General features: G+C 40.2%; 1 protein-coding gene across 1 annotated transcript in view; it reads right to left on the bottom strand.

Annotated features, from left to right (window-relative positions):
- kif3a (kinesin family member 3A) overlaps positions 1-23,396 on the bottom strand; it is a 61,300-nt gene that overhangs the window by 25,992 nt on the left and 11,912 nt on the right. Inside the window, exons 2-9 of the mRNA XM_060837362.1 lie at positions 20,950-21,232; positions 19,729-19,873; positions 17,720-17,804; positions 17,169-17,274; positions 15,062-15,201; positions 9,438-9,635; positions 5,254-5,428; positions 5,075-5,170 (exon numbers count right to left, since the gene is read on the bottom strand). Of these exons, the coding sequence (XP_060693345.1) occupies positions 5,075-5,170; positions 5,254-5,428; positions 9,438-9,635; positions 15,062-15,201; positions 17,169-17,274; positions 17,720-17,804; positions 19,729-19,873; positions 20,950-21,232 (1,228 nt within the window). The remainder of the gene's footprint in view (positions 1-5,074; positions 5,171-5,253; positions 5,429-9,437; positions 9,636-15,061; positions 15,202-17,168; positions 17,275-17,719; positions 17,805-19,728; positions 19,874-20,949; positions 21,233-23,396) is intronic.

Genomic DNA, 23,396 nt, shown 5'->3' with positions numbered 1-23,396 from the left:
AGGGCAAATCAGGCAGGACTTGTACACTTAATGGTAAGATCTTGGAGTGCAGGTTCATAGTTCCTTGAAAGTGGAGTTGCAGGTAGATAGGATACTGAAGGATGTACTTGGTATGCTTTTCTTTATTGGACAGAGCATTGAATTTCAGCATTGGGAGTTCATGTTGCACCTGTACAGGACCATTGGTTAGGCCACTTTTGGGATGTTGCAATTCTGGGTCTCCCTCTTTAGATTAGATTAGATTAGATTAGATTACTTACAATGTGAAAAAAGGTCCTTCAGCCCAACAAATCCACACCGACCCTCCGAAGAGCAACCCATCCAGACCCATTCCCCTACATTTACCCCTTCACCTAACACTACGGGCAATTTAGCATGGCCAATTCACCTAATCTGCACATTTTTGGACTTTGGGAGGAAACGAGAGCACCCGGCGGAAACCCACGCAGACATAGGGAGAATGTGCAAACTACACACAGGCAGTTGCCCGAGGCAGGAATTGAATCCTGGTCCCTGGTCCCAATGCTAACCACTGTGCCACCCAATATCAGAAGGATATTGTGAAACTTGAGAGGGTTCAGAAAAGACTTACAAGGATGTTGCCAGGGTTGGAGGATTTGAACCACAGGAAGATGCTGGGGCTGTTTTCCCTGGAGCACTGGAGGCTGAGGGGTGACCTCAGAGGTTTATAACATCATGAGGGGCACGGATAGGATAAATAGACAAGGTATATTTTCTCTGGGGTGGTGAAGTCCAGATCTAGAGGACATAAGTGTAGGGTGAGGGAGGAAAAGTTTAAAAGAGACCCAAAGGGAAACATTTTCATGCAGATGGTGGTGCATGTATGTAATGAGTTGCCAGAGGACGTGGTGGAGGGGGTACAATTCCAAATTCAAAAGGCATCTAAATGGGTAATGATTAGGAAAGGTTTAGAGGCAGTATGGGCCAAATGCTGGAAAATGGGACTGGATTAGGTTAGAATACATCTGGTCGGCATGGACAAGATGGACCAAAGGGCCTATTTCAGTGCAGTACATCTCTATGAGTCTATGAACCCCCGCATCTGTACCGGAGCTTAGGTCTTTCCTTGAGCTGGTGAATTACTACAGAAAAGTTCATACATAATCTGGCCTCCATCCTGGCATCAACTCTTAAAAATGTCAGCCTTGGAAATGGTCATGTAGCTAAGCCATAGCTTTCAGGAAAGTGAAGAAACAGCCATCATTCTCTAAGGAGCTGGCACACTATGATTCCAAGCGAGATCTGTTATTAACATGCGATGCCTCCTTGTACGGCACAGGGTAGTATTTGCTCATAGGAGGCCCGACGAAGAAGAGCGCCCAACAGTATACGCATCCAGGACCTTGGCTAATGCAGAGCGGGAACATACCCAGATTGCGAAGCAAGGTTCGGCAGTCGTATTTATAGTCAGGAAGTTCCACCAATATCTTTAGAGATGTAGCCTTACAATAATAACAGACCACAAATCTCTGCTCAGACTACTTAAAAAGGAAAAGATAGTACCGCTCATAGCTTCAAGCCAAATTCAGCTGCGGGTTCTATTTCTAAGTGCATATAACTCCAAATAGGAACACCCTCCGGGAGTCCAAATACAGAAAGCTGACGTATTGAGCTGCCTCCCGTTAGCAGATACATGCCAGTGGTACCACCACTGGAAGACTCTAATAGTTTTAAATTTTCTACACACACTTCCATTCAGAGCTGATGATGAGCGTGGAAATCAAAATGCTGTCACAACCAGGAATGAAACCTTTTTGAACCAGTAGAGACAAATTACAACAAAGGACATATTATTGTGGGGAGCAAGAGTGATTGTCCCGAGCAAAGGTTGCCAGCAAATACTGGATGAACTCTAACAGGGTCATCCAGGAGTTTCCAAAGTGAAGCTGTCAGCAAGATGTTACATCTGGTGGCCAGGACTGGATTCAGACATAGCTGCATTGGTGGGGCAGTGCCTAGAGTGCCAACAAGGATAAACATTATTACGAGCAACTCCTCATATTTGTGGGAATGGCTGGATAAAAACATGAACTCGATTACACATCAACTATACAGGTGCTTTCATAGACTCAATGTTCCTAGTCATTGTGGATGCCCACTCAAAATGGCTAGACGTGTGCACAGAGTTCATTAGTCAAACATGGGGACAATGATAGAAAAACAGCGCGCAACTTTTGCAGTACACAAACTTCCAGACAGGTTGGTCACAGATAATGAGTCATTATTTAACAACAGAGAATTTCAGCATTTCAAATGGTATTCAACATACAAAGACTGTTCCATACTGTCCATCATCCATTGGTTTGGCAGAAATAGCAGTCTAAATTTTGAAAGCAGATTTAAAGAAACAGCCTATACCTTCATTAGATACCAAACTGTCCCAGTTCCTACTTGAACATAAGACCATCCCTCATGCAACTACAGGAATAGCTCCAGCAGAGTTACTAATGGGAAGACTCCTCACAAGATTAAATTGGGGGGTGGGGAAGCAGAAGAGGGTGAAACGGTATCAGGAATGCCAATGCCACACAAAAGACTCTGCTAAGTGAGACAGAAAGTCTATTTCTGGGAATGAAGTTTGGTGTAGGGACGGCCCTGTACGGGTAAGAGGGTCTGGTGACTTTTCTGGCATTATTTCAGTGTATATTTAAAGTTATTTTGTGTTACCCAAAAAACGTTCAGATAATTCAAAGCAAAATACTGCAGATGCTGGAAACAAAAACAAAGTCCTATAAAAATTTAGCAGGTCTAGCAGTATCTATTGAAAGAGAAAATCAAATATTTCGAATCTGACATGTCAGATTGGACTCAAACTTTGTTTCTCACTCCATAGATGCGGCCAAGCTGTTGACTTTCACTAGTACTTTCTGGTATTATTGTGAATTTCATTAGCTTGTTTCAGACAGTTTCGAGTTGCCCACTATTAGGTTTTTACATCAGATTGTAAAGGAATGAATAAGCATTATTAATAGTCAATGGTTATTTGAGCTAATCAAACATAAACAAATTGACATGCACTTTGGAAGTGGGAGATTTTGAAACTAGTCAATAATCTCCCAATGCATTATGGATGTTCTAAATCCAAGTTTTTCAAATATTGCGACAAGTAGCTCTGTATTATAAACTAACCAATAGATGTAGGGGTAGACGTTCCCTTGAAACAGTTGCATCATTCAATTAGATCACGCAGCATACGTTTGTCGTCGCATACTACACTCAATAATTGATATTATGCTCTTTCAAAGTTCTGATAAATTTATCTTTCAACAAACTACAAATTAGATTCCCATAGGGTGATTTACACAGAATTTTGTTATTGCCAAAATTAGAACAAATCACTACATTGACAATTCCAGAGAACCGACTGGAATATATCTATTTTCCAGTCCTTTTAGTTATCAATTTGTCCACAATACCACAGCATCTTAGATTGCTACTCTGGAAATTCCAAGCAGTCCAAAAAACTTTTATAAAAGTACATTATTCATTAAAACTGAATTTGCTTTTCCATATTGTACTTATATTTATATAACCACTGATCTATTTCTTGATTGAGTCTAGTCCCCATCGTTATGATTTAGGGAAGAAATCCATGAGGGACCACGATGTGGACATAACCCTACTTCTCCACAATATTTATTTTGAGTACCCAACACATACTGTCTCCGCACTACCCAATTACAGTCTCTTTTGATATCACTTTTAGTTCAGTTTCTACCTCAGTTCATTTCAGTTAACCTGCCTATAAATATTAAAAGGTACAATGCTGTATACAAGCATGCATTAATAGACGTTTTATTGGGATCAGGTTTAGATCTTGCATAAGCCATTAACATTACAGAAATATATACAGAAAGGAAAATAATCCACTCAAACTCATGAAAAAAGAGAGTCCACAAACCTGTTTGATCTTGAATTAAGAAGAAATTAGCAAGCCACAGGTAGGCAGCGTGTGAATACAGAAGGAAGGGAAAAAGAGACAAATTAATCATTATTTTCTGCAAATCAGAAGGCCAAAGCAATGAAGATTGATGAGACTGTCACTGAAAGAAAAAGAAAAACTAATAGTTAATACAAACATTGTGTACAGCTGCTCTTGCCCAGGAACAAAGCAAATCACAAAAAAAAATTAGCGGCACTGTCAAGATGATAGAATGAAATAAAATTTATTATAACTGTAGTCCTTGCAAACAGAATGCCGAAACAGCCCTTGACATCCCTTATAAAACTGAAGACTGAAATGCAAATCACTAGTCCAAATTTTACCTCTGGCCCAGTTTTGGCAGGTGAACAGCAGTTATGTTAGAAACTCACCTATTGTTCCAAAATTATTTTAACATGTTTGCATCATTTAAATTCCACCATTCAACTTATCCCCATTCTCCAGAATATACTATGATTTCTGCCATACAGTTAGGAACAAGGTATTATAGTTAAATTGAACCGTGCAAACACAAAAAAAAATGACTGCATAATGGTCATGCTACTAGAAAAGTGGACAAGGCAGGTGGATTAGTTGAACATAAACCCAAATCCCACTATGTCAGCTTGAAAGTTTGAAATCAGTTTTTAAACATGCTGCAAGTGAAAATGTCTTGTCACAAAACTCCAAGCAATTCATTAATTTCCTTTAGACTGTAACTATACAGGAAACAAATGTCTGTTTTGCCAGTAGCCTTGATAACCAGAGAAAGAATTAAAAACAAATTCCAGACATGAATATACAACCAATGTACAATTCAAAACACCATATTACTAGAGAGGGACAGTATATACAAGGTTGACGCTTGTCTTATATTCATCGAAATTGTTTTTGAAAAGTAAATGGAGCATCATTACTCAAGCTTAACAAAATTGAGGTTTTAACGTTATCAGCCCGAGTTAGTTAAATAGGGAAGGGAGAAATAAAATAAAATTTTAAATGTATTAATCCTGACCCATTCAAATGCATTGTAAAATACAGCTTACTGTCACATTAAATCTAAACACTCCCATCCCTGCATGCATTATTTATCGGATAAAGACATAATTCAAGTTGATTTCAAACATCTACCTTTTCGCTTCTTTTTCTTCTCTCCTCCCTCTCCATTTTCACCTTCTTCGTCATCGTCTTCAGAGCCACTCATTTCTGAACCAGAGATTTCTTCACCTGTGAATATTTAAATATTTTGATTCAGATATGGTTTTTATTTCATCAATGCATCAATGTTCTTCTACTTCACTTGTACATACCTTCTTTTAGCTTATTTCTAAGCTCCTCAATTTCCTTCTGGAATTGGCGCAACAATGCATCTTTGGGGTCTTCATTAATTCTGGCTTTATTTTTGATATTCTTTGCTCTGTTTGCATAGCGTAAAGTACTGATAGTCTCATCGTAATTGTAATCTGCTGGCCCAATGTTTGCACACTGATAAAGAAAAAAGGTGTGAAAAGCAAAAGATGCCAAAAGTTCATTCCTGCATGTTAAACTCTCAATCTTGATTACTTTGCAGTATGAAGGTGCCAAGAAGAGATTAGTTACCTCCCTTGGTGGCGCAAATACACCCTCAATCTAGGTTGATTATTCATTCATTGAGATGCAGGTGCTTTTCAGTCCAAGGAAGTCATTAAGCCCAAAACAGTATCACTGGTGATTTGGTAGTAATGGGGATAAAGAAAATGTTCAATTGTGTGCAAGAACCCTTCTGGAAAGATAAAGAATATAAAAAAAAACAGAGAGGGTTCTTGGGGGGGAGTTGTAGTGTCCCTATCTCAGCTTCAGAGGCCCAGGGTTCAATTGCCATCTGCTCCAGTGGTGTGTATTAACATCTTTGAACATGTGTCAGAAAATATCCAAATGCAAAAATTAGGGTCCCTGTACCACATCAGTAGTGTCCCCATCTTGTTATCAGAGAGGCCTATGTTCAAATCCCACCAACTCCAGAAGTGTTTCTGGACAGTTTGATTTGATAAAGAAATATAAAAAGGAATTTGGAAGGAACCCACTAAATATCATTTTAAAACAGTCATATATTAAAATCTTCTGAAAAATACAGACTGATCACTGGTTAACATGAATCATAGATGACACAACCAGGACTCCTCGAGTCTGCTCTGCCACTCCATAATCATCCCACTCCATCCTTCCCCTATATCGCTTGATCCCGTTGCCCTAAGAGCGAAGTCTATCTCCTTCTTGAAGATACAATGTGTTGGCCTCAACCAATTTCTATGGCAGTAAATTCCACAGCCTCGCAACTATCTGGGTAAAGAAATTTCTCCTCTCATGTTTACTCCCTCTTATACTTAAGTTACAATCCCTAGTTCTGGATTTCCCACACCAGCAGGAACATCGTTCCTGTATCAACCTGTCTAGTCCTGAAAATTTTATAGGTTTGTATTAGATCATCTTTATTCTTCTAAACTCCAGTGAGTGCACTCCTAACCAAATCAATCTCTCCTCATATACTTGGAGAAAGTGAGATGTGCAGATGCTGGAGATCAGAGCTGAAAATGTGTTGCTGAAAAAGCACAGCAGGTCAGGCAGCATCCAAGGAACAGGAGATTCGACGTTTCAGACATAAGTCCTGAAGAAGGGCTTATGCCCGAAACATCGAATCTCCTGTTCCTTGGATGCTGCCAGACCTGCTGCGTTTTTCCAGCAACACATTTTCAGCTCTCCTCATATACTTGTCCTGCCACCCCAGGAATCAATTTGGTAAATTTCTGCTGTATTCCCTTAGTAACAAGAACATCCTTCCTCAGATAAGGAGACTAAAAACTGCACACAACATTCCAGGTGTGGCCTTATCTCTATAATTGCAGCAAGGCATCATGTACCTGTACTGAAAACCTCTCACTATGAAGGCCAACATGCAATTTGCCTTCTTTACTGCCTGATATGTGCATGAGAACACCTAGCTCTCGCTGAGCATTCCCCTCCCAATTTATGGTCAAATACCAAAGTGAGTAACTTCACACTGCATCTGCCATGCATTTGCCCACTTACTCAGCCTGTCCAAACCACACTACATGCTACTCACTAGTCATCCCTTCAGCTTTGTGTCCCTTTAACTAACAATGTTGGTTTTCACCTTTTCAATAAAATTCTGGATAAACTTCAAATCATATAATAATCCTTCTAAACACATACTTGCATTAAAGATTTGCCATGGTATATGATAGATAAATGCCTAAAGAACTTTAACTTTTTGTAGCTATTGATTATATTAGTTGCTGGAATGTCAAAAAGAAGTACATGATAATGACACTGGTACATTTTTGATTTGAGAAAAAAAATATGCACTGCCAAAAGCCTGGTAGATGCCAAACTAATACCTATATTTGACAAAGAGTGACAGCACATGCCCACGGATTCCTAACTTAGCCAGGTTAAAACAATGATAAGGAAAATAATGGAGAGATTAACATCATCTAAAAGCAAAAATATCATAATTAATAGACAACAAGGATTTGAAAAGAAAACCTTCATTTCACAAACTCTACTAATTATTGGGAGATGACAGAGAGAGAGAGACCGGCAGAGAGACTGGTAATGAAATAGATGTAAAGGCCTTCAATAAGAAATGTCCCCTAATGACCAATGAATTAGATTAGAGAATGCTATAATCAGAGAACAAGTGGTAAAATAGATTGCTTGCAGGCTTCAAAAAAAAGGTTGGAGTAAGGGTATAGTGGAGGATGGTAATAGTGATCCGCCAGGATCAATGTTGGGATCACCATTGTTCACAATTGCTATTACAATTTAGACTCTGGACTTGAAAAAACACGATTAAGAGAAAGTAAGAACTGCAGATCAGGGTTCTTGCCCAAAACGTCGATTCTCCTGCTCTTCGGATGCTGCCTGACCTGCTGGGCTTTTCCAGCAACACTTTCTCGACTCAAAAACATAATTGCTAAATGTGCAAGTGGCACAGAGAGAAAAAGTGGAGACAGTTAGTACTGAGCAAAACCACAACAAATTAAAGAAGGATGCAAATAAATTTGCAGAGCAGATAAATAAATAGAAAACGAGGTTCAGCACAGAAAGATGAGATAATATATCTTGGTAAGAGAAATAGTAAAGTCAATTATTACTTTGATGTTTTAAATCTAGGTGGATAATGGCACAAAGAGAACTTGGTGTACCATTAAAAGTTGTGCCACTGGTTAACAAAGCCATGAAACCAAAACCAAACCAAACACCAAGACTATTATCAGACATAGAACTGAAAAGTAGAAAAAAAGTTATGCTACAGCATTGACAAACCATGCTGAGACTACAAGAGGGGAGTTGATAATTTAGAGGTATTATCACTGGACTGTTAATCCAGAGACCCAAATAATGTTCTGTGGACCCGGATTCAAATCCTGCCATGGCAGACGGAGGATTTTGATTTCAATACAACTCTGGAATTAAGAGTCTAATGATGACTTTGAAACCATAGTCCAGTGTCAGAAAAACCCAACTTTAGGGAAAGAAATGGACATCCTTATCTAGTCTGGCCTACGTGACTCTAGAACCACAGCCACGTGGTTGACTCTCAATTGCCATCTAGGCAATTAGGGGTGGGTAATAAATACCAGCCAAGCCAATAATGCTCTCGTCTTGTGTATGAACTTTAAAAACTCACATTATAGAAAGGAGGTACTACAAAGGATGTAGAGACAATTTACAAGGTTAACCAGAAATATGTGGTGTCAGAAAAGGATTTAATAAACCAGATTTCTCTTGTCTTCAAAAACAACAGCGGCTGAAAGAGTGACTTAATATAGTCTTATAAATATGGAACGTTTTGATTGATTGGATAGAGAGATAGTTTTCACTATGGAGAAGAGCATTACGAGAAGCTTTCAATAAAAGTTAGCCACCAAGTAATCCAATTTGGAATTCAGAAGAACGTCTTCTTTGAGAGAGCTGCAAGAACATGAAACAATCTTGAACAAGGATTAGTTAATGTAAATACTATAATACATTTAAAAGGGAGGTTAGACAAGTATACAAGGAAGAAGAAGAGGATTATGCAGATGGGTATAGAAGAAAGACAGGCAAAGGCTAAAGTGGACCATAAATGGATCAGTTGAAATGAATAATCTATTTTTGTACCACATATCTTATACGGACAGCTCATTTACATAGGAGCAGAGTAGGCCATTTGGTTCTTAGAGCCTGCTCCATCAAACAACAAGATTATTTATAGCCTACCTACCTCAATTCCATCTCCTCACACTATCAATATATTCTTTAGTACTCAAAAATCTAATATGAAAATAAGAATCATACAACTGCTTTATTTAGCCACCTTTTAAATACAAGATATTTTGTGAATTATAGGAACAATCGATTGTCAAAACATATGTTGCTTAAATACAAACTAATTTCACCAAATTATATTAATTATTCTCAATTATGCAACAATAAGAGGAAGAAAGCTCACCATCATCGTCTTTGAATTGCCTCCCAATGAATCCTGGAGTAGTCGTGTCAGTTTAGAGTTACGATAGGGCACATGTGTACTTTTACCATCAACAAGAGCAGAGATAACATTACCCAAGGTGGACAATGAGAGGTTGATCTTTGTTGCTTCTTTTAATCGCTGTCCTGTGGCTCCAGTCTTTCCTTGTCTTTCAGAACCCTGCAAATATGATGGGACTAATTCACTGACCCTCAAAACATTACTGTATAAATTCTCATGATTACCTTTTAATTACTGCGGTTACCAAAGTTATTTCACTTTTTTTAAAAACATCATCATACAAAATTAAAATAGAAAATGTTGAAATGCACAAACATTCATCTACATTTGTGAAGATAATAGACAGGTTATGGCCTTTTGGATGTGCATCTTTCATTTTTAATTTTCATTTAGCTTTCAAAATTAGTACTTAATTGTATTTAATTATTATGCATTCAGCACAAATAATGAAGAATAAAATTCAATTTGGAGAAGTAGAAATGTGAACTATCCAAACTGACACACACTGTATACCTCTTGTCAGATTTCTAGATTGACTAAGTTTATTACATTTTCACTGATTCTGGTCCCTATTAATAGATTAAAGATACCACCAACATGGGATGAACTGTGTCTTAACACACCATTGTTTTATCATTATAAGCTTCTGAAATACATATTTATTATTGAAAAATGCAATTAATGCCTGAATAAGTTGCCAAGAATTAAAAACACAATTCTGAATTGAAATTATGAACTGGATAGACAAGGTAATTGTGAAAAACCAAGGCCAGTCAAGAATACATTTCTAATTTTAGAATACTTTTTAAGGAATAAAATAATGCTCAATTTTTTTATTGAGACGAAATCAGCGTAACGTTCAAGTAAAATGGCACAAGAAGATGCAGGCATTTTTGAGACAAGGAGTGTCTATATAAAGTTATTTCTCTATTTTATGTTGTATATTTTCTTTTTATATGTTCATGTGACTTCCATGTGAATTCTTATGACAGAAACCACAGGAAAGCTTGTCACAATGCAATACAGAACATGTAAAAATGAAAACAAAGTTGGAAATGGCATGTTTAAAATTGGAGGCCAAAAGAGGGTTGTTAAGATAATAATTCCACCGAATTCTACCTTTATCTATTTTCTAATTTTATTAAAGTAAATATGCAATTTTGCAATAGGAGTTCAATTCATTATAAGAGCCAAACAAAGGAAGAGTAATGAGACTTTCAGTTCATCATGTACACTCCCAATAAGCAGCTATCTCCAATTTAATCTGATTTTATAACTTACTTGACAACTAGGTAAAAACAATGACTGCAGATGCTGGAAACCAGATTCTGGATTAGAGTGGTGCTGGAAGAGCACAGCAGTTCAGGCAGCATCCGAGAAGCAGTAAAATCGACGTTTCGGGCAAAAGCCCTTCATCAGGAATACAGGCAGAGAGCCTGAAGGGTGGAGAGATAAGCTAGAGGAAGGTGGGGGTGGGGAGAAATTAGCAGAGAGTACATTAGGTGAGTGGGGTAGGGGATGAAGGTGATAGGTCAGGGGAGTGGAGTGGATAGATGGAAAAGATGATAGACAGTTAGGTCAAGTCATGGGGACAGTGCTGAGCTGGAAGTCTGGAACTAGGGTAAGGTGGGGGAATGGGAACTGAGGAAACTGTTGAAGTCCACATTGATGCCCTCAGGTTGAAGTGTTCCGAGGCAGTAGCTGAGGCGTTCTTCCTCCAGGCGTCTGGTGGTGAGGGAGCGGCAGTAAAGGAGGCCCAGGACCTCCACGTCCTCGGCAGAGTGGGAGGGGGAGTTGAAATGTTGGGCCACAAGGCGGTATGGTCGATTGGTGCAGGTGTCCCGGAGATGTTCCCTAAAGCGCTCTGCTAGGAGGCGTCCAGTCTTCCCAATGTGGAGGAGACCGCATCGGGAGCAACGGATACAATAAATGATATTGGTGGATGCGCAGGTAAACCTTTGATGGATGTGGAAGGCTCCTTTAGGGCCTTGGATGGAGGTGAGGGAGGAGGTGTGGGCGCAGGTTTTGCAATTTCTGCGGTGGCAGGGGATGGTGCCAGGATGGGAGGGTGTGTTGTAGGGAGGCGTGGAGCTGACCAGGTAGTCACAGAGAGAACAGTCTTTGCAGAAGGCAGAAAGGGGTGGGGAGGGAAATATATCCCTGGTGGTGGGGTCAGTTTGGAGGTGGCGGAAATGTCGGCGGATGATTTGGTTTATGCGAAGGTTTGTAGGGTGGAAGTTGAGCTCCAGGGGCGTTCTGTCCTTGTTACGGTTGGAGGGGTGGGGTCTGAGGGCGGAGGTGCGGGACATTGACGAGAAGGCATCTTTAACCACGTGGGAAGGGAAATTGAGGTCCTTAAAGAAGAAGGCCATCTGGTGGGTTCTGTGGTCGGAACTGGTCGTCCTGGGAGCAGATACGATGGAGGCGGAGGAATTGGAAATACGGGATGGCATTTTTGCAAGAGGTACGGTGGGAAGAGGTGTAATCCAGGTAGCTGTGGGATCGGTGGGTTTGTAAAAAATGTCAGTGTCAAGTCAGTCGTCATTAATGGAGATGGAGAGGTCCAGAAAGAGGAGGGAGGTGTCAGAGGTGGTCCAGGTAAATTTAAGGTCAGGGCGGAATGTGTTGGTGAAGTTGATGAATTGAACAATCTCCTCGCAGGAGCACGAGGTGGCGCCAATGCAGTCATCAATGTAGTGGAGGAAGAGGTCGGGAATGGTGCGGGTGTAATTACGGAAGATCGACTGTTCTATGTAGCTTACAAACAGACAGGCATAGCTGGGGCCCATACATGTACCCATGGCTACCCCTTGGGTCTGGAGGAAGTGGGAGGATTCGAAGGAGAAATTGTTAAGGGTGAGGAGCAGTTCAGGCAAATGAATGAGAGTGTCGGTGGAAGGGTACTGTTGGGGACATTGGGAGAGGAAAAAACGGAGGGCTTGGAGGCCCTGATCATGGCGGATGGAGGTGTAGAGGGATTGGATATCCATGGTGAAGAGGAGGCGTTGGGGGCCGGGGAAACTGAAGTCTTGGAGGAGGTGGAGGGAGTGGATGGTGTCCCGAACGTATGTGGGGAGTTCCTGGACTAGGGGGGATAGGACAGCGTCGAGGTAGGCAGAAATTAGTTCAGTGTGGCAGGAGCATGCTGAGACAATGGGTCGGCCAGGGTGGTCAGGCTTGAGGATCTTGGGAAGGAGGCAGAACCAGGCAGTGCGGGGTTCCCGAACTATGAGGTTGGAAGCTGTAGGTGGGAGATCTCCTGAGGTGATGAGGTTCTGTATGGTCTGGGAGATGATGGTTTGGTGATGGGGGGGTGGGGTCATGGTCGAGGGGGCGATAGGAAGAGGTGTCCTCGAGTTGGCGTTTGGCTTCAGCGGTGTAGAGGTCAGTGCGCCAGACTACCACTGCACCCCCTTTATCTGCTGGCTTGATGGTGAGGTCGGGATTGAAGCAGAGGGATTGGAGGGTTGCACGTTGTGAGGGTGAGAGGTGGGAGTGGGGGAGGTGGGGTAGACAGGTTGAGGCAGCTAATGTCCTGGCGGCAGTTGGAAATGAAGAGGTCGAGAGCAGGTAATAGGCCAGCACGGGGTGTCCAGGTGGATGCAGTGTGTTGGTGGTGGGCGAAGGGGTCCTCGGAAGGTGTGCGGGAATCCTGATTGTGTAAGTAAGCTCAGAGGCGAAGGCAGCGGAAGAAGTGTTCGACGTCATGGCATGTATTAAATTCATTGATGCGTGGACAGAGGGGGATGAAGGTAAGTCCTTTGCTGAGGACTGATCGTTCGTCCTCAGTGAGGGGGAGGTCTGGAGGGATGGTGAAAACTCAGCAGGGCTGGGAGCTGGGATCTGGTATGGGTGTGATGGTGGGGGGAATGGGGGTGGGGTCATGAGCAGGGGTGGTGTTCTCCTCAGGGTTCTGTGGGCTGGGAATGGTGACAGTGGGATCTGTGGGGTTGTGTCAGCAGAATACAGGTGAGTGGCGTTGGTTTCCTCATTACCCCTTCCCCCACCTCACCCTAGTTCCAAACTTCAAGCTCAGCACTGTCCCCATGACTTGACCTACCTGTCTTTCATCTTTTCCATCTATCCACTCCACTCCCCCGACCTATCACCTTCATCCCCTACCCCACTCCCTATGACTTGTCCTACCTGCCTATCTTCTTTTCCACCTATCCACTCCACCCTCCCCGCCACCAACCTATCACCTTCATCTCCGCCCCCACTCACCTATTGTATTCTATGCTACTTTCTCCCCACCCCCACCCTCCTCTAGCTTATCTCTCCACCCTTCAGACTCTGCCTGGATTCCTGATGAAGGGCTTTTGCCCAAAACGTCGATTTTACTGCTCCTCGGATCCTTACTTGACAACTAGCTGACTAAAGCATTTTATGATTTATTTTCATTGCAAAATCAAAATATTCAATTTATTCAAGAGCCAAAACTCTGTGTAGCAGCCAGACAATATGAAATTGTCTTGTGTTCAGATCAGGAAGACAGGCCTAGAACTGGTTATCTGAAACTGTACCAGACAAAAAGCAAGCTTCCTGGTAGCCTTGCAAGAAAAATACATTAACTGCTTATAATTTTTGAAAAGAAAAATCAAGATGCAGATATTGAAGCAACAAACATGGTTTTGGGGCTCTTGGCACTGGAATTAAAAATAACAAAAGCAACATTGGTCCTGATTTAAAATTTTAATCAAAGCAACTAGTTCCAGGACTGCCCACAGAAACTTCCAAGCTTGATCAGGGTGCATTGGAGTTTGGAGTGTCCCCAACTATCACCCTTCCAGGTTTGGGCTTCAACAATAAGAACCAAGATATTCAGAGATATGACAAATTCTAGATAAACCAAAACAAAAGGTTCATTGGAAGTAGAATCACAGATAGAAGGTGTTTGATATGCTTTCCTTTATTGAGTATAGGAGTTGCAAGGTCATGTTGTGTCTGTACAGAGCATTGGTTAGGCCACTTTTGGAATATTGCATGCAATTCTGGTCTCCTTCCTATTGGAAGGATGTTGTGAAACTTGAGAGGGTTCAGAAATGATGTACAAGGACATTGCCAGGGTTGGTGGATTTGAGATAAAGGGAGAGGCTGAACAGGCTGGGACTGTTTTCCCTGGTGCGTCAGAGGCTGAGGGGTGACCTTATAGAGATTTATAAAATCTTGTGGGGCATGGATAAGATAAATAGATCTTTTCCCTTGTGTGGGGTAGTCCAGAACTAGAGGGCATAGGGTGAGTGTGAGGGTGAAAAGATATAAAAGGGACCTAAGGGGCAACTTTTTCACACAGAGGGTGGTGAGCGTATGGAATGACCTGCCAGAGGAAGTGGTGGAGGCTAGTATAATTGTAGCATTTAAAAGACATCTGGATGGGTAAATGAATAGGAAAGATTTAGAGGGATATGGGCCAAGTGTTGGCAAACAGGACTAGCTTAGTTTAGGATATCTGGTTGGCATGGACAAGTTGGACCGAAGGGTCTGTTTCCATTCTGTACATCCCTATGACTCTATGAGAAGAATGAACCAGAAACACAGGACAGCAGTGTGTACACGGGTTCTTTAGATATTCTGCTAATTCTTACTGCAAGATCAACAAGGTGCAGTTTGCCCATGCGAACATGAATGTTTCCATCAATTCCTTTTTCACTGCACTCGATGGTAATAGTAAAAATAGCATGAGAGCGGGAACTATGTTCGTTCATATTGGTAGCACCAACAGAACCTAGAGGAAGTAAAGAATCAATATCAATAAAATATCAAAGCAATATCAATCAGCATTTTTATTCAAAAATAAAAATACAAAAAAGAAAACTTACTCAAAACCAAAACTACAAAAGGTGAGACCCTAACTCCCCTTTCACTTATGGGTAGACAGCACAACAGTTTGTTATAATACTGTCTTTCATCTTGGCTTCAGTTTAAAATTGTTCCCATTGTTTGAGATCTATTAAGCACTAGCAATTTTTTGTTTAATTCAACACTAATACATGTACAAGTTTAGCAATATTGTTCAGTTTCACAGCAGCACAATCACAAACGTGTCACAGTCAAAGCTACAACACTTCATCTCAACAACAATTAACACCACTATATTACAGTCTTAGAAAGGAACTTGATTTTTATTGATGTATAATTCTGCAAATGACTGGAAAGACCTACACTTGTTCCTCATTCCAACTTACCCTTACCAAAATAAAAAAATCGCTGAGATTCACTTTCTTTAACAGTCCGCACTGCTGTTAAGGGAATTCCAGGATTTTGAACCAGCATTAAGATTGCTATTATTAGGCTTTTGTTTGTAGTTACGCTATCCTTAACATCTTGGTAATTTTTTTTAAATAGTAACTGGAATAATGATAATTAAAAAGACTCTATATGAGAAATTTTCACAGAGATTTACAAAACAATGACTGGGCATAATACCAGAGACACTATTTTCCATCTGGAAATGTCTGTGGAATCATGACTGTTTACTCATACTCAGATTTGACATAATAACCCTGAAGAGAAAGAAATAGAACCAACACTATTATATTCATCATTTTAGCAAACCTGGAGACAGCTCAGAGAGATGGACTAAACTAAAGTAATAACACAATTTAGAACATGAAATTCATTTTTCTTAAAAAACTGGAGTTGATATTGCAGGCAATTTCAACTGAGAAGACAGACTAACCAGCCAGTATGACCAGCAGGTTTTCAGAGAAAAATTAAAATTATTTCATCAGCTCACAAATGTGAAAATGAACAAAATAAACCTGGGCCAAAAAGAGCATTTTTAAAATCAACAATGTTGCATATGTCGAGCACCTTTAACATAATAAAACCTGACATCAAGCTACACAAGAAATTATTTGGGTAGATGGCCAAAGGTTTTATCAAAAGGATCATTGAAGAGGTAGAAGCAAGAACTGTGAAAGGAAGAAATAGGGAAGCACATAACTTTAGTAGAGAATTCCAGAGTTTAGGGCATAGGCAGCCAATTGTTGAACAATTTAAAATCAGGGATGAGAAGAAAGCCAGAATTGGAGGAGCATAGAAACCCCAGATAGTTTTGGAACTGTAAGACAGAAAGCTGCATGTCTAAACTCAGATTTGAAAAAAAATAACTACAAGTAACTACAAGGGGCTAATATTGGTCAAGAAGTGCAGTACAAATGGGTAAATGGAACTTTGTGACTGAGCAGGGTTTTGGATAATTTTTTTGGGGCATTCATGCTGTGATCAAAAACAAGTCTTCTCCAAAATTTAGTCAGCGAAAAATTCTTGCCTACCTATGACTGGATGGCAAACAAGCAAAAGGGCAGATTTGAGGCAGTGGATGGGCATGGTTTAGGTGAAATTGGGTTTCCTCAGCATCAGTTTCCACATATATGCTGTGTTTTTAAATGATAAAGCCTGAAAATAGTATATAAATTTTAAGAGACCTTGGGAACTCAAGAGGTAATAAGTAGTGGGAACAGATTCCATTACAGGTGATTTTTCTGGTTTTGACTGGATAGACAGAAATAGAACCAAGTTACAACAGACACATTCAGGTGGATGAGGAAAAATGTTGGAGAAGCATGGTATGCACAACAATGTCAAAGTTACAGGCAGGTCAAGAAGGGACAGCACAACATGGTCAATCATACAGAATTTCTTTTGTGACTTTCAAGCATTTCATATGAATTATTTTTTAAAACTTACGGTTTTTATTCCCCAAAGTCATAATACGATCCATATCATCTGCATTGTTTACCACATAACCAGAAAGATCTTTAATGTACACTCCAACATCAGGCCGTTCCTTAACCTGCTCAATCAAACATTAAAAATTAGAAATAAGAGGCATGAATAGACAGATTTGTAAAACTTGCATAAACAATACCAGAACTGAACATAATAGGAATCACTTCCAGCTTTATTGTCCAGGCAGTAAATTGGCTGAGTAGGTAAAAATCAATTTGCAGATTATTAGCTCATAAAGAAGTTGAAAAAAAAACACACTCTCATAACTGAACTCTATATGTAAGAAAGGAGTTAGCTAAAATATAGGTTAAGTTAGTGGAATGTCACTATCGAAGGTTCCTGAGTGGAATCCGCCAATATTAGCAAATAATAAGTATTCAGACCACGCTTTATATTCGGAGAGTGTTAACATCGCATCCCTCGAGCCTAATTTAGCTGCCATAGTGTGGGAAATAAATAAACCTATAAATTTGACAGATTTTTCTTCTAATATGAACTGAATTTCTCACCTCTAGTCTCTGACTTTGATCCTTTCCAAGAAGGTCACGAACCTCTTCATTATAAATCTCCAGGTAAGACACTCGAACAAGGAACCTTAAAAAGTTGAAGGGTTTGTGCGGGTAAAATTAAAAAAACTATAACTTGAAGTTAAATTCAATAACTTGAAAGTCCCAGCAGGGAGCTACATTAACAAAGGCAGAATGGTTTGGAGACAAGGTCATGTAATTATGTAATAATTATACATAATTCTTTTGTAAATTTCAACTACGACTAACCACTGGGAACACGGCACACTGAATTTATCCTCCAATCTCCTAATTAATCAGCCTTTATATTAAGCATTTTTAAGTAATTTACTTTCTCAATCCTCACTTTTCATTTGTCAAACTAATCATGCAGTAAAAACATTACCTCCCACTACACAAGAAATTGATAATTCAATGACTAATTTGAAAAAGTGCAATGTTTCCTTTCCTCAAGTTTGTTCTATGAAAAGCACTGATATTAGTCAGTGAGAAGAGGGCAGCAATTTAAAATTGTCGTAGAGTGAGAAGAAAAGCTAAGAGGAATTTCACTATGGATGGTTGTTAAAGGATAGAATTCTTCAAAGGCTGTGACTGAAGTAGAAATCATTGTAATTGTTAAACGGAAAAGCAAACATTTGAGACAGAGAACACTACAGAGGTATGATAGAGTTGGGTAACGAACTCAAGTTTGATAACAGCCAGCATAGAACCAAGATGAGTAACCTCCTTCTGCACTTCTATGATTTATAGCCTCAAATAGAACTATACTTTTTCCACTGATAATGATGGTTCCAAGGAGCTTAATTTCCACTTTCTTGTATCAAGCAATTGTTGCCACTAAATAGAGATTCTATAAATCTCAAATATATCAAATATTTCAATACTATTCTGCCAATTTTATAGCGTTCAAGTAAGAGTTGTGAAAACTTGATCATTAACAGATACTCTCATCTCTAGATTAGATTACTTACCATGTGGAAACAGGCCCTTCTGCCTAACAAGCCCACACCGACCCGCCGAAGCACAACCCACCCATTCCCCTACATTTACCTCTTCGCATAACACTATGGGCAATTTAGCATGGCCAATTCACCTAACCTGCACATTTTTGGACTGTGGGAGGAAACCGCAGCACCCGGACACGGGGAGAATGTGCAAACTCCACACAGTCGCCTGAAGCGGGAATTGAACCTGGGTCTCTGGCGCTGAGGCAGCAGTGCTAACCACTGTGCCACCGTGCCGCCCATCTCCTCCACTGAAACTTGTATCTCTATTTTCCATTAAGTACTTCTCTGAACTTTACTTCTGTTCTAACCCCCAATGTTCTTTTTTTTATCCTCTACAGTAACACTCATTTTTGCCTTGGAAATTGAGAAGTATGAAACTTCATGACTACTTAAGCCTTTTTGTTCTCCCATAATCTGCAAATTCTTAAAATGAAAATTTAAGCCACATAATCACTATTAACTAATTTACCTCATCTCCTTTACGCCTCTGTTAAAACCATTCCCCTTAGTTTCTCAGTAAGTAAAAAGGAGCTTCTGTCTTCAGAAGAGAAGACTGTTTTTTAAATTGTTAGTGTATGTTATAAAAGAACATTATGCAATTTTAGCTTGGAATCAACATCCTGGTATTCATAATAAGACCGCAAGACACAGAAGCAGAGTTACGTAATTTGGCCCAGTAAGTCTGTTCCGAATTTCAATAAGACTGATAGGTTTCTCAACCCCATTCTCCTGCCTTCTCCCTTAATCTTGATCCCCTTATCAGTCAACAACCTACCTATCTCTGTCTTAAATCTCAATGACTTGGTCTTCACAGCCCTCTGTGATACTGAGCTTCACAGATTAACTACCCACTGGCTGAAGAAATTCTCATCTTAGTTCTAAAAGTCTAACTCGTTCATTCCACCCAATTTCTGACTGAATGATTCCAGAGTGTTATGGTCCACAATGCTTCTGCACCCCTAAAAGACAACACTGGAACTTTACCTGGTGTCACCCTCAGACTTTGCAATGTGTCCAAATATATGAGCAAACGAATTGGGAATAATGCCCCTAAGTTCAGGTACAGCACGTACTCCTTCCATAGTAAATGTTTTGCCAGTGCCTGTTTGTCCATAAGCAAACACGGTGCCTAAAGAAGTGAAATAAAAATGGTATTTTGTGGCATATATTTCAACTATAATAGAATGAGGCTGAATAGCAAAACTGAAACATTTACAAGCGAGAAAGGCTATGATTGGCAATGAACGGAAGGGGCGAATACTCAGAACGCACCTTCAGGAGTTTTCTGTATTGTTTCAGCAGTATGTAATCAATCATTAAAACAACGGAGGCTCCTTTTGCTATAAAGAGAAAGGACTAAAGTGACCTGATGGAGGCATTTAAAATTATGAGGGGATTTGATTGAATAAGGATACTGATAGAGGGGAAGTTTCTTCAATTGGGAGGTCAAATAACAAGAGGCCATAGAAAAGATATTCATTAAAAAACCCAATAAGGAATTAGTGAGAAACTTTTTTTTGAGTGTTAAGAATACTGAGCTCAGTATCATGCGAAGCAGTTGAGATGCACAATACTGGTTAATTTCAGTGGAAGGTAGGAAAATATACAGAGATTTGTTTTTGAAAGAAATGCATTTTTTTGTGGGACTTAGATCAGGGCCAGGCCAGGACATTTTACCCATTCCTTAATGCTTATGTACAGACTAGATTGTTCAGTCACTTCAAATGGCAGTGAACAGTCAATAGCAATGCGAGGGTCTCAAATCGCACATTGAGAGCTTTGACACTGATCTGGCTCAAAGATAAGGACACTACCATTGCACCACAAGAGCCCTTAGCCCAACTACTGGAAAATATGAGCAGAAGGACACACCTGTGCGTATTTGTAATACACTTGTTTCTAGATAGCAGGATTGCCAATGAAGAAACTGTATAAAAGAATTCTACAAAGCTAACTGCTATTCACATGATATTCTATGAATAACAAATTGCTGAGGAAAATAAATATTTTACATGAAACAGATTAACCTGTAAAATAATTTTCCCAGAATGCTTAACAGATTCTCACAACTAACTGCAGGACTCTGACTGACCTCGCTGCTTTGAAATCCTACCTCTTAAAACAATGAAATATATTTTAAAAGCATATGTATGTATTTATTTTTTAATTTTAAATAACAAAAGTCATTATAAATCTAAAACTCACCATTGTATCCTTCTAAAACTGAATCAACAATTGGTCTTGCAGTGAGATTGTACACATCAACTTGTTTGCTCTCTGGACCAAAAACTGTATCAAAAGTGAATGTTTTTGGAGGCTCATTAGCAGCATCTGTCTTGTAGACTGTGATTGTTCCTCGCATCTCATCCACATTCACGACTTGTTTGTGTCCCATATTTCTTTCCTTCTCATTCATCGGCCTGCAGCGTACCACAACCTTCACGTTATCGCTAGCCTCAACGCGGTCAATCTTCTCCAATTTATTACTCTGCATTAAACATGATAACAGGACTTGTCATTCACCAGTGAAGTAGGAAAATGTCCCAACAATCATATTTTCTTTTTGCTGAAGAGAACAAAATCTTTTCTTTCCTCACATAGAACATAGAAAAATACAGCGCAGTACAGGCCCTTCGGCCCTCGATGTTGCGCCGACCGAAGCCTACCTAATCTACACTAGCCCAATAACCTCCATATGCTTATCCAAAGCCCGCTTAAAAGACCATAAAGAGGGGGAGTCCACCACTGCTACTGGCAGGGCATTCCATGAACTCACAACCTGCTGAGTAAAGAATCTACCCCTAACATCTGTCCTATACCAACCTCCCCCTAATTTAAAGCTGTGTCCCCTATTAACAGCTGACTCCATACACGGAAAAAGGTTCTCACTGTCAACCCTATCTAAACCCCTAATCATCTTGTACACTTCGATCAAATCTCCCCTAAACCTTCTTTTCTCCAATGAGAACAGCCCCAAGTGCCTCAGCCTTTCCTCATACGATTTTCCTACCATGCCAGGCAACATCCTGGTAAACCTCCTCTGCACCTGTTCCAGTGCCTTCACATCCTTCCTATAGTATGGCGACCAAAACTGCACACAATACTCCAGATGCGTCCGCACCAGAGTCTTATACAACTGCAACATGACCTCAGGACTCCGGAACTCAATTCCTCTATCAATAAAGCTCAGTACGCCATATGCCTTCTTCACAGCACGATTTACCTGGGTGGCAACTTTCAGAGATCTGTGTACATGGACACCAAGATCCCTCTGCTCATCCACACTACCAAGTAGCCTACCATTAGCCCAGTAATCCATCATCTTGTTACTCCTACCAAAGTGAATGACTTCACACTTAGCTACATTGAACTCCATTTGCCATCTTTCTGCCCAGCTCTGCAGCTTATCTATATCCCGCTGTAACCTGCCACATCCTTCTTCGCTGACCACAACTCCACCGACCTTAAATGTTCTCTCATGTTCTGAAAGCAATACTTCATACAGCTACAGTGCATAAACACTTGCAGTCCACCTCAAGTGACCACTTAACATTATCAGCCTTTTATTCATGTTTGATTATCAACTGAATTATATTCTTTCCTCAACAGACTCTACATTTATCAGCAGAGAGTCAGTACCCATGAGTGAAAAGAACAATATGAAAGCCAACTCTAGATTCCTGATTAAAATCAGTTCTGGATGTAGGTTTGCTCGCTGAGCTGGAAGGTTCATTTTCAGATGTTTTGTCACCATATTAGGTTACAATTTCAATGAGCCTCCAGACAAAGCACTGCTGGTATTTCCTGCTTTCTATTTACATGTTTAGGTTTCCTTGGGTTGATGATGTCATTTATTGTGGTGACATCATTTCTTGTTGTTTTTTTTCACGTGTGTGTGCGTGTGTGTAAATGGGTTCCAATTCATTCAATGTGTTTGGTGGTAGAGTTCCAGTTGGAATGCCATGCTTCTTGGAATTCTTGTGCATGTCTCTGTTTGGCTTGTCCTAGAATGGCTGTGATGTCCCAGTCGAAGTGATATCCTTCTTTATTTGTAAAGGATACTAGTGAGAAAGGTCATGCCATTTTGGAAGCTAGTCGATGTTCATGTATCCTAGTGGCTAGTTTTCTGCCTGTTTGTCCAAAGTAGTGCTTGTTACAGTTCTTGCATGGTATTTTGTAAATGACATTAGTATTGCTTATTATCTGTATAGGATTTTTCAAATTCATTAGCTGTTGTTTTAATGTGTTGGTGGGTTTGTGGGCTACCATGATGCCAAGGGGTCTAAGTAATCTGGCAGTCATTTTCAAGATGTCTTTGATGTAGGGGAGAGTGGCTCGGGTTTCTGGACGCGTTTCGTCTGCTTGTTTGGATTTGTTGCTGAGAAAATCAGCGGACTGTGTTCATTGGGTATCCATTCTTTTTGAATATACTGTACAGTGATTTTCCTCTGCCCTGCATAGTCCCTCTGTGCTGCAGTGTGTGGTGGCTCGTTGAAATAATGTTCTGATGCAGCTTCATTTGTGGATCCCAACAACATCACCACAGGTAATTACATCACCAACTCAAGGAAACCCAAAACAATTAAATAGAAAGCAGGAAACACCAGCAGTGCTTCGTCCAGAGGCTCACTGAAGATGTTACCTAGTATGGT

This window comes from Hemiscyllium ocellatum, chromosome 16, assembly GCF_020745735.1.
Source record: "Hemiscyllium ocellatum isolate sHemOce1 chromosome 16, sHemOce1.pat.X.cur, whole genome shotgun sequence".
Taxonomy (NCBI): domain Eukaryota; kingdom Metazoa; phylum Chordata; class Chondrichthyes; order Orectolobiformes; family Hemiscylliidae; genus Hemiscyllium; species Hemiscyllium ocellatum.
This window is presented reverse-complemented; position numbering and strand designations above follow the sequence as displayed.